Here is a 19426-nt window from a genome sequence, read left to right on the forward strand (position 1 = left end):
ATTTCTAGGCGAAACTGAGGACCGAGCCACGTGTTTGCAAAGAGCTGAGAAGGTTCAAACTCGTTGAATCTGGAGAACAACGCCTGCTCGCACCCTCGTTCGGGAAGAAACATTATTTTTGTTACTTGCCAACTCTTAACCCCGAATTGCCAGTCACGGGGCAAGGAGCTTTTGGGAGGAGCTCTGGGCTTTCGCTCGCTACCCCGGGGCAGTCGGAAGGAGTTAAGGGGCGATCGTGCCCCTGCCACAAGAGTGTGGGATGGCTGTGGATTCTCCACGGCCACCGCTTCCCCGACACGCAGGCTCCGAGGTACCAGACTCGGAGCTGCAGCAGGGACCGGCCGGAGCAGTGCAGCAGCTCCCTGTTGTTGCACATTATTTACTTTCCGACGCGTGTTCCCGGAGCCTGCGCTAAGCGCTGCCCCGCCGAGCTCCCGCAAAGCGAACCCACCGGGTTCGTTCGTCGCCGGTGCCGCCCGCTGCGGCTCTCGGGGCGGCACGACACGACCGGTCCCCGGGTGGGGGACAGACGAGTCCGGTGACCCGAGGGTCTTGCCGAACCGCGCTGGAGATAACCAGAAGTTTCCAGCCGGCCAGCTCGTCGCCGTCCCTCCTCCGCGTCCCTCCTCCTCCTCCGCGTCCCTCCCCCCGTCCCTCGTCCCTCCTCCTCCTCCGCCGCCCCCCGCCCCGCCGTTTCCAGACACTTCCAGCCCCGCCGCCTCCGCCCCCCCGGGCCCCGCGGCGGATAAAGCCGCCGGTCCGGCGCCCCCGCCCGGCACTGGGCACTCGCCACGGTCCCCGGCCCGCCATGAGCGCCGCCGCTCACTCCCCACCACCACCACCTCCTCCTCCACCGCCGCAAATGGAGGGCAGCGCCGAGCCGCTGCCCCCCGGCTGGGAAATCAAGATCGACCCGCAGACGGGCTGGCCCTTCTTCGTGGATCACAACAGCCGCACCACCACCTGGAGCGACCCGCGTCTGCGGGCGGCGGCGGCGCAGGTACGGCGGGTGGTACCCCCCCCCCCCCCTCCCCGGTCTCCCCGTCCCTGTCCCGTCCCTGTCCCGTCCCGGTGGGGTGGGCTGGGGGGGGGGGGGCCCGGGCGGTTCACCCCCCCCCCCCCCCCCCCAAGCGCATGGCAATGCAGTGAGGGCAGGAGCTGCCTTTTGTCTCTGACGCACTGCAGTCCCTTTTTTGTGCATTAAATCATTTGATACCTCGGCCCTGTAATGTTTATTTAAAGTTGGTTAAGTCCACCCGGCCTGCCAGGGAAGACGGGAACCTTGATTTATTTTTCAGCTGTGAGCAGCCCAAACAATGAACGCCCTTAAAAAAAAATGAAGAAGCCCGGCCCGGACTTTTACTTGTCAAGTTTTGTTTTCCCTTTTTATTTTTTTTGGCTGGTCACAGAACTCTCTCAGTAGCTGTCTGGTCTGGTTTTGTTCTTAAGCATGCTCAGAGAAAAGCCGTATCTTAGTCCAAATATGTCCATGGAAGGAGAGGCGCGGAGGGGAGAGCCGCTGTGATTTTTGTCGGGGCCCTCAGGAACGGCCCCGTCGGGTCAAATTCCCTCGCTTTTGGGGAATACGGCCCCTTCGGGGAAAGCCGCTCTTTGCCCCGCGCTGCTATTCCCGCAGTGCAACGGCTGTCGGCAGAAAGTGCTGGAAACTCGAGCCCCGGTAGAAGTTGCGGGGTTGGGAGCGCGGTTCCCCCGGGCTTTTCCACCGCTTCGTCCCGGGCACGCCGGCCTTGCCGGCTCCCCAGCCCAGCCCCGCCGCGGAACGGCTTGCGCTGGGTTTGGCCGCCCGGGGTCCCCGCCTCGAAGCGGGGGGGGTGGGGTGGGGTGGAAGCTCGGCCACGTACCCGTGCGCGGAGCTCCGTGGCCGGCGCCGGGAGAGGCGGGGGCAGCCGGCGCGGAGCCGTGCGGCTGGCCGGGAGCCCGAGGCCGGCGGCTGCTGCGGGGCGGCAGCGCTCGACCCGGCCGGGGCGGCGGCCGCCTCAAGGGGCCGGGGGGAGCGCAGAGAAAAGCGCTGCCGGCAGCCCCCCGAGTGCGTGTGAGCCTGTGCTGAGCGTGCAGAAAAAAAAGAAGAAAATAAGAATAATAATGCAGCGGTTGGGAGGTACCGGCTGCCTTCGACGTGTATCTCCCAACGTGCCTGCTGTAACAACTTCTCCTGTAGCCTTGCATAAAACGTGAGGATCAAAGCACTCGGTCTTTATTATTTTAAGAACTTCGTGTTCCTTAAAATAGTAATTGCCCAGTTCGTGGGTGCAGACCGTGACTGAAAGCCGGGTGCCAGAGCAGCCTGGTGTTGAAAAGAAATGAGAGGGACGTGCTTTTCTATCACAGATTAACCCCCTTTTCTACTTCCTAAGGGCTAGTTCATTGGATCTATAAATAAGTGACATAATTCTAGCAATAACACAAAGAGGTCATAAAAAATGTAATTTGGTAATATGAATATTGATACTGGCATAGGAAGAAGTGCTTTAACTCCTTTTTGGAGGCACCATCTTCCTGCTGTAACGAGGCACCTGTTAACACTGGCTGTTATGGCAATAAAAATAATAAATAGTATGTTTTATAAACCATAAAACCTACTGGAGAGGAAAAGTGCTTTTGTCACGGAAATACTACTTGAAACTAACCCATTTAACAGAAAAGTCACGTTTAAGCTGCTTTTGATAATGGTGTGAAAAGAGGCTTTGAAGTACTCTGATGGATCAGTACTCTGCTTGAGTGGGTGCCTGAAACAAAACAGATTTTCACCCTTATCTGATGTGAAATCTGTGGTAATGAAAAGTGCCTCTTCTTCTGCCAGCTTGCAAGGATTATTACAGATAGAAAAAGTTGCACCTGCTTTTGAATGGCTTTTGTGGGATACACTTTCTTCCAAACAGGAAAAATCTGTTACTGCTCACTATAAGCGGGAATGTGTGTATGCTTCGGGATTGTTCATGGGGAGGGAGAGAAAAGCTTCCAGAGATGAATATGGAAAATTACTGACTTTGGGGAGTTCCTGTTTAATGTTGCTCAAAGAAAAAAACCTCCGGTTTATGGTGATAGAAGTTGTGTGTAACTGATCTCATACAGCCATTTGTCAGAGCCTTGAGTTAAGAATATCTGCTGGAATCAGTGGACAACTTCTGAAATCGTTTGTTTGTTAAGTACCAGTGTATTTTCAAAGACATGTACTACTTAGAATCTCAGAATCAAGCCCAAGGAAAGTATTTCTCTTCCTAAATAATATTTTCTTAGCTAGACAATGCCAGAGAAGACAGATTACCCAATGACATTGAATTTGAAATCCAGCAGTGATTTTTTTGAAGCATTAGATTTTTTTTTTTAACCTAAACAGGTAGGAAGAACAAGGCACAGGCAGAAAGAAAGACTAGATATGAACAGCTTTCTGATTTCCCTTATTCTCAGTCTAGCTCAAATGAGAACTTGGGGCTTTTAGAAGTGATCTGAGAACTGCAAAAGCTAACTGCATGTGTCAGAATTCATGCACCTTTTCAAGGATGATTGTACAAAGATCAAGCTTGTACTGACTTTATCGCTGCCTTGCTTTCATTGAAATCAGCCAGTGAAACTAGCAATTTTTTTTATCACCTTTATGATGGTCTTTAAATAACCCTTATACTATGGCCATCAATAGTCTCTCTCTGAATATCTGTTCTCTTTCTGAAGAGACCTAGGCAACGAAATGAGGCATTGCACTAAGTGGACAATGAGTGGAGCACAGGTCTAAAGCTAACTGAGCTTTTCCAAGTAATATAGCCGAGACAGTATTAATAATGAAGTCCCCCCTCTTTTTTTTTTTTTCCCCCAAGTAGTTCGTCTTGGTCTTCTCACTTACTCTAGGCTTCTCATCAGTGTGACTATGCTGACTGCAGTAAACTGTCAGAGATAATCAAGTAAAATGAGAAATGGCTCTTCTAAAATTTTAAACCATGACAGAGCCATTTTAGACGAACGGAACCAGACCTTGATTTTGCATTTAACCACGTATTTTAGATGTGTTCATCAATTCAGATGGCGCTCTGTTATTTCCTAATTCAGTCTGGCCTTTTTTCACCCACGTGAAGGATGGCTGTCCTTCTTCTGCATGTTTAGCTCTGTTACTTGTATGAAATCACTGCAGTATAAGGCTGGACTAGGGAGACTTTCCTGAGAAAGAACAGAAAAATCTGGCGCCATACTCCAGAGAGAGATAAGCCGTGACTTTGCAAATGACTGAAAAACATTTATTGACAAAACCTCTTGGTAGACTAATGATTTTCTTCCAAGTGTCCAATTAGTTAATAGTAAGACATTCAAAGAATAAGGTACAATTGATGTTGTGAAGCATGTATATGCATACTTTTATGAAAAAAAGTGTTTACTAGCAATGTCATTCTTCCTATCTTTGGTTTGGTAGAATTACCGATTTCTTATGCTTATCAGTTGTTGGTATTTTCTATGTTAAGTTACACCATCACAGCTCAGCATACTTTCTGCAGGGTTGTCTTATAATGTTAGATTGTTTACTTGGTGTTCCCCAAAGTGTTGATAAAAATAGATTATGTTTAAAGAAGAAAACAGAAACAAGGCTTGTGTAAGTATTTATTGATGCCCCTTCCATATGTTGTTTCCACATGCAGTAAACCCAATGGGAAATACTGCAACTAAAAATAGGCCAAAGGAATTGACTGTGCTGAGCTTCACTGAACTAATACTGCAGTGATCGATAGCTCACTAATACCTTAGGTTTGAGAAGCTGTACCAGCCAGCCACGAAGTCTGGGAGCGGTCATAAAAGTGATATATTCATTGGTTGCAACAATGACTGCACAGGTCTAAACAAAGGAGGAAGACGCCATTTTACCCTTGTACTGATGGCTTTGTTGGTATTTGGGGAACAACTAACTACACCTAAGTTTCCCTCCTCGCCCTTCATGACTGTTGCATCTCTTTTATCTCTGCTTCCCCAAAATAAGTCTTAAGTCACTCAATTCCCATCTCTTTAGCAGTGAACTTATTTTTGAGCACTGACTTCTCACGTTTGAGTTGACTGAAAAATTCTTGGTAGACCAAATTAGAAATTGCATTGAAAGTTCAATACAGCCTTGCTGCGTCTTTTGCAGTGGTTCACATCAGTGGAAGGGAATGTAAGACTAGGTAACAATTTAAGTCTCTCTTACCTGCAGTGGTTTTTACATTACTTATGCTGATGTGCATTCTGTCAGTCAGGTTAATAAACTAGTTACTGGATTAAAAAGGTACTGTACATAAAAGGCATAATATGTAGGAGTGGTGAAATTATCAGTAGGGAATTTTTGGAGGGCTGTGTACAGGCTTTGCCCAGATGCCCTGAAGCTGCTTTCTGTAGTTCAAATTTAAAGCCCCCCCTTTATAGAACATGGTAGGCAGGGAGTTAATTTATGGAGATACCAACTAATCTGAAAACAAGGGGTGGATCAAATTGGAAATAAGAGAAGGGAACACAAAGAAATGACGCTAGAAATAACACGTCAGTGTCTGGGCAATCATGCAAGAGGAAAAGCAAGGAAAGTTTTGCATGGTTCTGTGTAACTCCTGACACAGCATACCTCTTATCTAAAGGAGAAAGGAAGAATACTTGTGCCAGGTGGCAGCGTTCTTACCTAGGAATCATATTTTTAACACAACATATACACAGGCAGGACTTGAACCATGATAAGGCAGGTAAAAGTCCAATATGCTTGGGGGTATATAGACACTATCACCTTCTAAGTAAGCTCTGTCCCCATCTTTTTCTGTGGCAGCTATGCCCTTTCTTCATGCCAAGTTAAATATAAATATCATATAGAAGAAATGGCTTGTTCACAGAAATTAAATTACTTAATTATAGGCGAAAAAGGCTGTATCTTCAAATAAGTTGCAGAAGCTGTTTGATTTGGGGGTGTGTGTATTTTTTTTTTCTTCCTTCTTGGTTTTAAAGACAGGAAATTGAGACATGGGGTGGTGAAGTGACTTGTCTAACATTGCCCGGTAGGTCAGGTAGCACAAAAGTACGTTTTTAGGGTTGATGGCAAAGCCTTATAATTGATAAATAGGGTGCAGTGTAGCTAGTGTTTTTATAGTGTTGGGAAATTGCTGTTTAAGGAAGTGAAGTCAGAAAACTGCTGTGTGCAAAATGAAATTTAGATGAAAATGTAGACCCTGACTATAACCTGTGAAATTCATAGCTGACTCTTCACCTGTTAGCTTCTTACTGTCCTTTTTGTTCTTGTTGTGCTAATTCTTGAGGCTTGTACTTTCTTCCATGTTCCAAATTTCTGTCTCACAGCTAATAGCAGGGAAGCAACAGGTTGACCACTTGCTTGTTGGGTAAGCAGGCAGTGAACAGAAATAACTGAATAAAGTGTGTCATTCTCATCACCCTTGACAAGGATATTTCTGTTAGCGCTCTAAAGGGCTTTTCTTTAACCCTGTCCATTAAAGCTGACAGGATGGGTGGTGATACCAGAGCTCTCTAAGAGCACTGCGCTCTTTGTAGCAGTCATTGCTTCTTTGAACACGGTCAGTTTAGCCCGTCGGATGCTTTTTGTGCAAGGGCCAACTTCCACTCCTGGGCATAAAGGGCAAGTGTTGTCATGTCTGAGCCAAGGCATTTTAGCCTAAGAAAGAATCATATTAGTGATCAAAAAAGAACAGTTTTAGTTCCTGAAACAAGATTGGTCTGCAAGATAGCCAACATATTTGCTCCAATAAGGCTCTGTGTTCTGGAAAGCTTAGGACTGGATTTCTTCAATCTTTAATAGTGCCTATTTATTTCTAGTGACGTCATTGCACTTCATCAGTTAGAGCATATGTTAATGGAATACTTGCATAATACAACATGATAATTACAAGAGAGAACAAAAGGCCTATTTGCCTACACATGTGTATGTTAGGAAATAAAACTCAGCATTCAACAAGTAAAACATCAAAAGCAGCTTGGTGTATAAATGGGTTACATGATGTGACCGACATGAAGCTCTACTGAGACAGCTCATGCGACTAAGCTTATTCATGGTTTTCTTCAGTCATTAGCTAATGATATCTTGCTCAAATGCCTATGTGCTCAATGTATATTTTTAAGCACAAATTGTGAGTAAAAGAGGGAGAATGTAAAAATCTTTAGTGGCTGAAGCACGGCAGTAGGAAGTTAAGAGGTCAGCAGTGAGAGCAAATCACTCTCCACCTTCCCACTTGTATACTACTCTGGGAAGTATTAATGAAACATACTTCATGGTAATGTACTATTGATACGCTTCAACACAAAGCACTGTTGAGAAACTTTTTAGTACTTTAGTCAAGTTACAAGGAATACTTGGATATGCTGATCTCTATCAGTAGCAAAGCTAGCGGAGTAGTTTTGATTTGTCTAGTTAGTGTAACAGAGAAGGGCAAAAAAAAAAAAAAAGGTCTGGCCAAAAGTAAAATAGGAGCAGGTATGGAATCCAGTTCTAATGGTGAAAGTTTTGCCTTTCCCTGACATAAAATGGTATATGTTTTTAATAAATAGAATTGGTATGTCATTCTTAGATTTGACTATTAGGTACTACTGGCTTTGGTTATTCATGGCAATTTCTGAGGAAAAAATAGATTTGAGTATATGTGCAAAGAAAACTTAGTTGTTGTATCTCAGTCACTCAGTCATATTGTTGTATTCTGTTGTGAAAGAACAGGATTGTACTACTCCCTTCTTTCTAAATATATAGGATCTGGGCTTAAAATCATGGGAAGTATGCTCTTAAGTCAGGTTTTGTCAGATACTGGCATTTTCTCAGTCATTTGAGCAATGAAAATACTTTTTATTTGCATGATACTCTTTACAGCAGCAGCTTAAAAATTCAGAAGCATACTGAAGTCAGTAGACCTTCTGTTTGCATACAGAAAGAGATATTTCATGTCTTGGTAGTGTTCATAAAATTTGTGTTCCTTTGCTAGATAATATTTACAAAACGAGTACAATTTAAATATTTGCACTGCTGCTCTGCAAGAGCTACAGGGGTGCTACATGTGCATATAATACATACATGCTTTAGAGGACTCAAATTTACTGTACAAATAATATCAGTACAGGTCAAGAAACATGCAAGTCTGTGATAGCAGCAAAACTTGCTTTTTAACTTCTTCTTATGCATTTTAGCATAAGAAGAATGAAAAATGTATTATGCAAGCAGTCTCAAAAGGGGGATTCCAGTTTTGATACAACTATTCAAGTAATCTAGCATGCATACAGAATACTGTGACGAATTTAATTCTATTGGTACAGCCATCTGGATGACTGCAATGGCAATTGGCTAACATCAGCTGTGACTGAATTTGCAGGTTTCTGTGTTTCAGTCTGGAATAACACTTGAGCAGTCACTGGGGCACATAAGGAGTTATGCCATTACCCACTCCAGATAGATAGTACAGCTGTACCGGGAGTTTTGTTGCAAGGTTATGTTTTTTCTCCTACTGTCACTTTTTTCATTCCAATGGCACACAGTGTCAGAACTCGCTTAAAATCTGAGCAAGTTTAGGATTTTAGCGTCACTCCTGATGGTACCCTTCCCATGGGAAGCCAAGAGTAGGATGTGGGGGTATGAAGTGTTTTTTCCAGTTGCACAACTTGTGCTGGCTACACCTTTATTTATCATGGTGATGGCCTCACAACAGAAACACATGTCCTGGTCCCGAGAGGTGGGAGTGCTGTCATTCCTCCGGAGCAGATCTCCCAGGATGGCTTGGTTGTCCCACTCACAGCTTGTTCAAAACACAGCAGTGCATGTTTTTTCTCTTGTTTGACTGGCAATGATGGCTCCTTTACACTTGCTCAGTGCCTCCTGAAATGGTGGATCAGCTCTGAGTTTCTGGTGGTGTTTCTGAAATGTACCTGAAGTGTAGGCCAGGACTGTTAAAATTTCTGGGCTGCTCAAGGGAGTTTTTTTGCACTTTTGTGCTCCCTTCTTTTTGGGGATTCTGTCTCTTAAATATGAAAGAAGCGTGTGATCACAGCTGGGATTCCTGCAGTGCTGACTGTCAGCCCTGCTACTTACAGGAAAATTCATCAATATTCTGTTACTTATAATTACTCTCAATTTTATTGCCAAAGAACTTGTTTCTTTGGGTGAGGGCAGGAGAAATTTACTGAAGTTTTTAGTGCTGAAATCTGAGTTGGGTTCCTGTTTTTTATACTTGAACTGGGAAAGATGGTGGACTAATGCTTGTCATTCATTTATTGGTCATATCTCTTTGTGCAGATTTGTGTTAAATGTGAGCTCTGAGCTTTTTCAGAAAACATGCTTGTTACTATAATGAGCAAGAACTGTGCTTGATAGAAGGCAAATAAAACCAAAAATGGCAGTTTTTGGTCTCCTGGCTGGCTGCCCTGTGAAATATAGGAATTTGGGAAAGTGTTCAGAGGGAATCCATGAATCTCTTCTCCGTAGCATTACTGCAAGAGTTTTTCAGAGCTCAATTCCATTCTTCCCCCCCCTTGACACAGTGTTCCCAGGCACACCTGAGCTTCTCTTGAAGTCTTCCAAAACCTGTTTGTCCAGGCTGGAAACACAGGCTCCCTTGCAGAAAACAGAACTGCTTTGGCCAAAAGCCTGACAATGGGGGTGTTGGGATCTGCATGCGATTGCTGTAGTGCTAGATTCTCACTAAAAACAAACACAAACCACTTGCAGCCATCTACCTGAACCCAAGGCCTCTTTAGTGTTCGGTCATGGTCCTGCAGTGTTGTTCCTCAGTGCAGGGTGTTTAAAGTACATGAATTGTGCGTGCTCATGGACATATGAAATGGTGGGAAGAAAGGGAATAGGAAAGAAGCAATGTTGAGGATGCGGTATTACAAACTGGCTCACATAAGCAACTGTTTATAGAGTTAAATATTAATTGAAGAGAACAATGTGGATCAGGAAGAGCAGTTGTGATGAGAGCACTTTTCCTAAATCTGATCTCTCTGCCTCAGAGTTACTGATGGTGGGGGGGGGGAAAAAAAGGGATGCTGCATTTGTTCCTTTACTGAGGACTGCTCCAATATGACTGCACTATTAAGAGACACACACACAAAAATTCCTCTGTGGTTAGCAGACCTGACTACAGGGGAAAAAAAGGCTGGAACAAAGGACCAACTTGAAATACTAACTTTCCACAGGAGCAGCACAGGTTGTCTGAAGCTGTAAGAATAAATGACAAATTATGAGAGTATAGTTTATGATGTGGTTCTTCAAGAGCACCCAGTGTTTCCATTAAAAAAAGAAGTATTAAACTTGCTAGAAGTTTCACTTCAGATCTAAACTGAGTGGTTTGAAAAAGCAGTCCAACCTGATTTTTCTTTGGTTTTGGGCTGCTGCTTTAGTATTCTTTACCAGGGCTTAAGTTGCAGAGGCAGATTTCTCAAATTGCTAAGACAGTTCAAGACAAGGGCACCCTCAAGGGTCTGAAAATGAAGACAAGGGAGGGGAAGCCCATGGTCAGACTCCTAGGAGGGGGTTCATGGAGGGTGAGGGGAGTGGGACGCTGTCCTTGTTGAAGCGTTGGCAATGATGTATCATTGTGGATTACTCCAGAAGATTTAAGGTCTTATCCCCAAATGGAGCAGTTCAAAACATTGCAGGCCCCTAAAATGCTGAGAGAGAGGAGCGGGCAACTAATCCCTTAGGGCAGATCTGTTGTACCCTCAGGTGGAGTGGAGCACCTGTGGCCGAGAGCCTTCTCATGTCAAGGCATCTGTAGGTGCTGCTGGCCCACCCAGCTCCTAAACCCTCCCCAGCACCGACCGACCCTTCCCTCAGGGAGTCTGACAATGCTGCAAGTGAGTGAATCTCCTTTTTATAGCCGTGGGAGCTGTGCCTATAGGTGGGGTGGCTGGCTGTGAACTCTCCGGTTACACCCGCAGCCTGCTCCCTCCGTGCTGGGGAGACTGTGCGAGCAGCTGGTGTACGCTGGGTGCAGAATGCATCGAGTCAGCGTGGAGCGAGCAGCAAGGTGCTTCTTCCGACTGTCGAATCATCGGTTTCCCTCCCTGCCCGGCAGCCTGCTCGGCTCCACTCGCCCGGCAGACATTTGGCTCTGACGCAGCCTCGCATTGTTGCTAGCTGAGCGCACCTCAAATTTATTTTCCGGTGAATGCAGTTTGCTGGCGTGACTGTGCGTCCCTCCAGATCCCGGGAGAGATGGCTGCCGGGAGTGCTGCGGATTCAGGGTTATGCTGGTAGAAGGTGAACTGGCAAATGCTTGTTGGTCCTTGGGGTCCTGAAGCCCCTAGAGGGCCTGTGTTCAGCAGAGGAATGTGGTTTCCCGGTATGGTGAATTTAAAATGACTCATCTGTCACTGGTGGATCCCAGTGCAGACCTTGGCATGAGATCATCCTTGTTCTGCAACTGGAAAAGCCAACTTCAAATTACTTCTCTGTGCGAACTTTCTAGGCCTGGCTCTCCTCTATGCCTCTTCCAGAATTTTTCCTTTGTTTGTGAAGGGTTTTTAATGAGTAAAAGGAAGGGCAACATCAGGGCCTCTGACTTTTGAACTTGTTCCTTTCAGTACTTGTTATCTTTATTTTATTAGCTTACCTAAATAATAGCCTTTTTTCTCTGCAGTATCATTGCTCACAGGAATTCTCAGAAATTACTTTTTAAGGGGATACTGTCATATAGGAAGAACACTCAAAATCTGGTTGGTAGAAAAGTTAATTCTTAATGAATTAGTATATTAATGTGTACAGAAGTGACATTAAATATTTTCGCAGCTTAAACACCTCTTTAAAAATAGGGTTTCCAACACTTGCACCATATGTCCCCTTATTAAATTCTCCTCTTACTGAATAATGACATTACCCTCTGAATGACAGAGGTGCTTGTTATATGATCTGACTTAGAGATACATCTGGAACTTGGCCCTCGCAGGGCCTCAAAATAGAACGACCGATGCAGGAAGAACTTACTAGAGGACTTGTGAGGGCTCTTAGTACAAACCACTTCCACCCTTGCCAGAGCTTTGACATTGTCCAGTGAGCATACTCAGACAATGCAGGGATTTTTTTCTTGCATTTCGGTGTTTTCCTCTTTGTTGTGCTATCCTGTCGCCCCCTTCTCTCTCCTCTGATATTTACTGACCTGGATCCTCCCGTAGGTGAAAGGGAATATATCCCTCAGTATGCGGCATTAGTAACTCTTTAGGTAGCCAGTGGGAAGAACACCACCAGCAAACCTCGTGCGTCTGATGGGATTAGGCTTCCCTGAAAGTTTTTTGTCAGATGTTATCTATAGCACTGGGTGGGTTCTGAGAGGTGCTAAGGAAATACCTCTGGTCCCACAGGCACTTGTTTGAATTGGAGGAGCTCTATCTGAGGGGGGTGGGCTGGTGGCTAAATGCAAGTGCTACATGCAAAATCAGAAGCCCTGTTGTAATTAGACAGGTATTTCAAAGCCTTAAGCTGGTATTTGTGAGAAGTGAGGCTGAAAGACTCAAGCAGATTTTTTTAGCTTACTCTCTTCTCTTGCTGCAGATCTGGAGTGTTAACACCTGCTATTGCTGCCCTGCATGAACCCAAGAGGGTCTGAACTTCTGATACACAGCTGATACTGCTCTTAGGACAGACCTGTAGGGCAGCTTTTTCTCACCAGGTGTATTGAGCTGAGCTACCAGCAAGTACTATGTGATGTTTTTAACTTCTAGGAAGGCCAGTCATCAGCAAATGGTCCATCTCGTGATAGCCCCAAGCAGCCACAAGCAAGAGAAGGAAACATGGGATACCCCAAGCTCCGGGCTGGTTATATCCCTATTCCCGTCATCCACGAGGGCATCGATGGCAGGCAGCAGCACCCGTGCTTTTCTGCTCCGCAGCCCGGTGTGCAGCGATACAAGACAGAAGCCGTGCCTACCACGGTGCAGGCACAGCCACCTCTAAGGGGGGCCTATGTCGGCCCCGAGTCCCCTCCACGGGGACCGACGGAGGCTTCTCAGACAGATAAACAATGTGGACAGACAACGGCAGCTGCAGCAGCCCAAGCGCCGGCCACACACGGACCCGAGGTAACTTGTCAGTGTTGCTGGGGTGTGTTTGCATTGGTCTTCGCAGCATTTATGACCTGAATGTCACACGGGTAGTTTATCCTTCAGAAAGCCGAACTTGCCACAGGATTACATTTTCCAAATACTTCCGGAGTATTAAAACGCAAAAGTGCACAGTCACGGCAGCATAAATATGTAATGTTTTTAGCATCGCCTGCTTTCATTCTGGAATGATTCTGCAGAAACAAATGCATGTAAATGGCTTCTGCAGAAAGGGAGCCTCTGAGCCGTGCAGGTCCTGCAGCAGGGGAGGATTGTTTTAGGGTTTATTCTAGTTCCACCAGAAGCGGAGGATACAGGTAAGTCTCTTGTGTTCTGCACCATGAGTCAAACTGAAGTGAACAAAGTGGGAGAGGAAAAAAAATGGAAGCGGCCAGTTAGCTAACAGCCCAGGCCATTTTATAAGTTGTACTGCTGTGATCTTTGCTTTCCAATTCAATACTTCAGTTGTATTAACTGTATAGATTTACATATATACAGCTTTAAAAGTGAATTGTAAACTATTTTTGTCATTCAGTGGCATGTTAAAATACTTCCAAACTATGAACTTCTTTTAAAAAAATAATAATAAAAAAAATCACCCTGCTTGCTTTGTCTCAAAGTGGGGTTTTGGTTTGCCTGTTCTCTCTAGAGAATTAGAAGAATTGGTATTCTGGTAATATATGGAATTATCAATCTCATTTTTATTCAAATAAGATGAGCAGGAAATTCAGCCTTCACCAAGCTGAAAATATATCATCAGGTCTGTAATTCAGCAGTGGTGGCTTTCTCTGAAACCTGTTCAGTGTCTGAACAACATAATTAAAATTCTCTTAGCAGGTTTCTCAGCTGTCTTGACTAATAATGCCTTGTCCATGCAGTACCAGGACAAAGGGCTCAGCTTTTTGTCTCCCAACACCGTACAGCTTTGTACACAGAGTGGCTTCAGGAACATGTCTCCTGTGCCTCTTACTGAATGCAGTCCTCTGAGATAACTACTGAGGACCTCAGAACTTACTGTTACAAACTTAGGCAGTGCAGTGTGGGTATCAACTGACCAGGGCGTGTGATTGTGCCTTTAAACCCCATGTCAACAAGGCCACCAGTAGTGGCAGCGATGGGGACCATGATACAAACTAGCATTTACTTATTTATTAAGGCTGCTGTTTCATGGGCAGCTGAGTGGTTCACCCCCACCAAAAGAGGGGTCTTGGTCCCCTTCCTGCCTTGCCTGGCCTGCCCTTCTCTTGTCTTCTGGCTGTGTTGTCCTGCCCTCTCCTCTGCCAGCTCCAGTCTGACCTGGCCTTTCACTGAGCTGTGTAACAAACCCATCAGGAAATCAGTTTTTTTTCCTCTTACTTAGTGAGTGAAACTGGTCAGAGAATAGCCTGACAGCTGCTAGAGTTGGTGCAAAGTAGGTGAGGTGATGGATTGCCATAGCAGGAGGTGGGAGGGAGCTGTGAGCGAACAAACTGCCTTTCCCCAAACTACAGCCCTACAACATGGAACACGCCAGAAACTGGATTCTGCAGCAAGCCTGATGCTTGCTTCTGCTAACAGCAGGTCTAAGCTAGTGCAGCTCTTGCTGCTGGTGCCAAGGGGCTAAGGTGTTTAGAAGGTCTTAGGAGGGAAAAGGGGGCATTAGCCATACGTTCATTGCCATAGCCTGCTACCAAATTAATTACATGATTTAAAAACCAAACCAAACAAAATCTTATTAGTATGACCAGAATCAGAATTCTAAATGTGTGCCTCTGTTAGGGGTTTGTTTTTTTGTCTCCAGCATATAATTTGTTTGCTTAACTTTATTTTACCTCAAATTTAACAGGTTTAGACAGGAACAGCTATGCAAAAGCAGCAAACATTCTGACTGAGCATCCACTCCCTGCTTATTTGAGGGCTGGGAATGCTGTAGCTCAGGTTTCTACTTGCTATAATGATGCTCTCTCAACTTCTGTGGTTTGTCTAGTGAGGCCCTTGGCCAAAAAACCAAGGAAGTGGATCCCGTGCATGATGGAAATATGAGTTCAGTTTCTATGACCATCTCCTTGTTTTCTCTTTGGAAATGAAAAGTACTGTGAGCACAAAATGGTTAAAATTTAATAATGGATTTTGTTTTCGTGGCAGCCTCAATCTCCTGGAGCTTCTGATTCTGCAACGGTTTCCCCTCAGTCCTCTGGCAGACCCAACGCAGGAGGCCATCAGCTTCCTCGTGGTTATATTCCAATTCCCGTGATCCATGAAAATATCCAACGGCAACCAACGCAAGTCTACCATCAGGCACAGAAGACACACTACCCTGCCCAGCAGAGCGAATACCAAGCCCACCAACCAGTGTTTCACAGAATTCAACCAGATGAGAGGGAGCCTAAGACAACACGAGCGCAGTCTCCCTTCAGAGTGTCTCAGAGAGGCTCATCGAGCCGTGAAAGTTCACCGGCCAGAGTTACCACCCAGATGCAGCCCCCAGCTCCCATCAGAGTGCAGACAGTCGTAGACAGACCCCAGGTATGTAGAATGGCGAAGGGAATTACCTGCCAGCTATTTTGTTCAGTGTGTCTAGAGCTGAAAAATTAACTTGTACTAACAGGTACATGAAAGCATGTAAAGCAGTCTCCATTTCCAGATTTAAACAAACTGAGATACTGAGATAATTTTAGCAGCAAGTTGCCTTTCCACCTATCATGATTATGGAGTCTTTGGATCACTGAAATATGATTTAACACACAATTTGATTTTTCCTCTCATCAGAGTATAATTTGGCGTAATTATACTGAGGTCACTGATGTTGCATTATGTTTGTGAGAGGAAAATTAGGTCCATGGGATTTGCGGCATCTATGTAAACACACCTCATTGATGTCTCAGAACCATTTAGGATAGCATCAGATGCACAAATTAATTTTAGTTATGAAGAAAGAGGATCAGCAAAATCTAGTCTTGGAGCTTGTTATTCTTCCCACATGAAGCATGCTCTTGCTCATAGAACATGTTGCTCATTGAACATTTTTTCCATATTAAAATTCTTAGTAAAACTACAGTTAAAGACTACAGGGAGTTTGACAACTGTGAGTGTGTGGAAGGGGCTATGTATAAAAACAAGCCTTGATTTTTCTCTATGGAGAGATTTCCCATTGAAATGACAGGAGCAGAATTAGGTTAGTATTTTTGAAAACCCAGGTGGTAGGACAAAACCATGAAGACATAAGATTCAATGGCATATTCTAGGTTATAATGCTAATTTATTTTTATGGGTGAGAATTTGACCTCCCTAATAAAATTTTGTATTTAATGGGTAGAGCATAACAGGTTGTCAGTGCAGGCCATTTACTTGGTTTAAATACAAAATTAGGTATTTTACTTCAGCCGTCTATCCATGAGAGTTGATCTAGTACCTTTCCAAAATCACTGTGTATGTGCACAAATAAGGGGCTGGCAGGGGAAGGAAAATACAGATCTCTCGAATTCCAGTTTTCTGCTAAGATTTCAAAACTAATCTCAAATTTCAAGATATTTCTGATTTGAGGACTGTTAGATCTGTAGTAATCCTAGGCATCGTCTCTAATTGCTACAGGGTAGTAAGATTGACATAGTAACCTCTGCATGTAAGTACTCTAAAGATAAAATCAGTAAAAATAAGCACTAGCAAAAAAGAGTGTCCTGAAAACAGGAATGGGATGAGAATAGCCTAAAATGTGATTAAAACACAGCAAGTAGTTGGCTTTTCAAGAAACACCAGCTCTTAGTTAGTGACATGCTGAGGATGAAATCTTGACACTGCTGCAGCCAGCTGGCTGCAACAAATCTTACTGACTTATGTCAGGTGAGGGCTTTGTTCTAAGGTCCTATCTTATAAAACCGCTTGTAGGGCTGATCTTAGTGAGCACGGGCAGGGTTTGGTGGGTTGAAGTTTAATGTCTTTTGAGAGTCAATTGGTGTTTGTAATCTGCAATAGCTTGAAAACAGTAACTGAACTCTTCAGCACAGTGCTTTTTTTCTATTTTAAAATGGTAAAATTCAGCAATGCCCAGCAAAGATTAATTGTCTGGCATGTGCAAAAATTGCACTTTAGAAGTACAGAAAATTGGATGTTAGGTTCGTTCTTCTTTAGAAGGAAATAAGGAGCATTGTTCATTGTGTCTCAACACAAACTTGCCTTGCTCACCAGGTTTCTCAGCAAGTCCCACCTCAAGAGCCACCAAGACCATCCCCACCGCCTGAAATCAAACCTGAAAACAAGGCAGTCCCACCACCTGAAACTGAAGTGCCATCTCAATGTATCCCAATTCAGGTCACCCACCAGGAACCAGATCCTAAACTACCACCCCAGAAGCCTCCAGCCATGGCAGAGAAAGCTGATAAAAAGATTCCCTGCCCAGCTAAGATTGTTCCTCCACAGGAAAGGCCTCCTCCTGAAGAAGCGGTGACACCGAAGACAGTGGAAACAGGAGAACCTCAAAAGCACCCTGGTGTTTTGAAAGTGGAGGCAATTCTGGAGAAAGTACAAATGCTTGAGCAGGCAGTCGACTCCTTTGAAGGCAAGAAAACTGACAAAAAATACTTGATGATTGAAGAGTATTTGACCAAAGAGTTGCTAGCTCTAGACTCAGTGGACCCTGAGGGTCGTGCGGATGTGCGCCAGGCCAGGAGAGATGGTGTAAGGAAGGTCCAGAACATTTTGGAAAGACTTGAACAGAAAGCAGAAGATGTCCCAGAACCTGTTCAAGTTGATGGACTTCAACCAAATTTGCCAGAGCCTAAGCCACCACAGGAAATCATGGAGATTGAACCTGTGGTAGTCAAGAGCAAGGGAGATACCAGTAATAAAGATGCTAAAGAGGAAACCAAAATGGAAAGACCTCAGCCTGAAACTAAGGAAGAAGTGTTTACCAATCTCGCCACCACGACAAACACATCTAATAATCCAACTGAACCGTAGCCACGTGCTGAAGTTAAAATCTCTCAGACTTTATAACTTAAAGTGTGTTTAAGTGAATTTTAAGTTGCATGCATTTCCAGAGCTCTTTTCAACTGGTTTTTAATCAACATAGCAGCTTGGGACACAGTAAACACTTTGTGGGGGAAGGAGGGAGTTAGAAAGTAAAGCATTTATCCTTTATTCTTACACTATGTAAAAGACATGTTTCAAAAACAAACCCTGTACTGTAATCACTTTTAGATCAGCTGAGTGGAAAAAAAACCAAAACAAATACTTCAGGGTTAATATTGATGCGTGTTGTTTAGGGTGTATTCTTTTGCAGGTGATTTTTGTAAAATCAGTGGCCTGCATTGTCAGAATACCAGTCCTTCTATAAGTATAGCCACTCTTAACAGTAATGTTTTTATTTTTAATGTTCACAGTTGGGCACTTTAAGTAATGATGGATAGAAAGTGTGTAAGAAAATGTAGGGATATTTATATGTGTGCAGGACTTCGATGCTATATTTTAAGAGGGAAATAAAATAATATAGAAGCCTAATTTAGTCTTGTGGTTTTATAAGCTGGAAATGTAAGGGTGGTAATTGGTTTCAAATACACTCTTCTAAACATGGAGATTTCTTTTAGTACACCATTGTAGTTAAAGTCTGACAGCTGTTTTCTCACCAAGACCAAAATGTGCCATTCTCCATTCACTTGCTTCTTTTTACTGTCATTGCTGTATCACATATGTGGATTGAGGAAAGAATTTGGCTTAGCACTTCCTCCCCCCCCCGCCTCCCCCCCCGCTGTGGGAGTCACCATTTAGCAGAAGTGTTTATAACATTAAGAAATCCATATCTACTGCTGTTGTCTTACAGAAATTTACTTTACAGCTTCTTAACTTGTTCTGCAAAGTTATTAGTCTTCTATTAACAACTACTGAATTTCCAGCCTACACACCTTGTATTCATAGAGCTAATATCATTAAGAGGTAGTCCTCTCATTTTGTGAACAGTTTAAGCAATACTTAGTGGTTGTTCTAAGTGATTAGCAACTTACACTTATGCAAGGGACATAAACCATACTTTAGCTACATCTATCTAAAATGAAAGCAGCAGAGTCAGACCAGTGCAGAATGAGTGCAAGGGAGGAAGGAGTCCTAACCAAACTCCAGAAGTTACCTTTGAGTTGTATTTGTAAAATGAAGAGATCTTTTTTACCTAATAGCATATGTTTAGAGCATAGGAGGAAAACTTTAATATAGCTGTTCAAGACAATTGTTTACTTATTGAATTGCACTCTGAACCATGAGATTAGATTGGAAATTATGTTTAAACCCTTCTGAAAACCTGGTTTTAAGAGGCAGGTTGAGAGTGGTCATCTAGAACTGTCACTCTTCATATTTTAAAATGACAACGGAGCATGTAAATTGTAATGCAACAAGTGTTTTG

At 44.1% G+C, this 19426-nt stretch overlaps 1 protein-coding gene across 1 annotated transcript; it reads left to right on the top strand.

Moving 5' to 3' along the window:
* Window positions 1-704: 704 nt before the first annotated feature.
* BAG3 (BAG cochaperone 3) lies at window positions 705-18534 on the top strand. Its single transcript, XM_049810679.1, has 4 exons — window positions 705-1000; window positions 12682-13038; window positions 15184-15564; window positions 17224-18534. The coding sequence occupies exons 1-4, from the start codon at window positions 809-811 to the stop codon at window positions 17992-17994; spliced, it is 1701 nt and encodes a 566-aa protein (XP_049666636.1). The 5' UTR covers window positions 705-808; the 3' UTR covers window positions 17995-18534.
* The last annotated feature ends 892 nt before the right edge of the window (window positions 18535-19426 follow it).

The sequence above is a fragment of the Accipiter gentilis genome, chromosome 9, assembly GCF_929443795.1.
Source record: "Accipiter gentilis chromosome 9, bAccGen1.1, whole genome shotgun sequence".
Lineage (NCBI taxonomy): Eukaryota > Metazoa > Chordata > Aves > Accipitriformes > Accipitridae > Astur > Astur gentilis.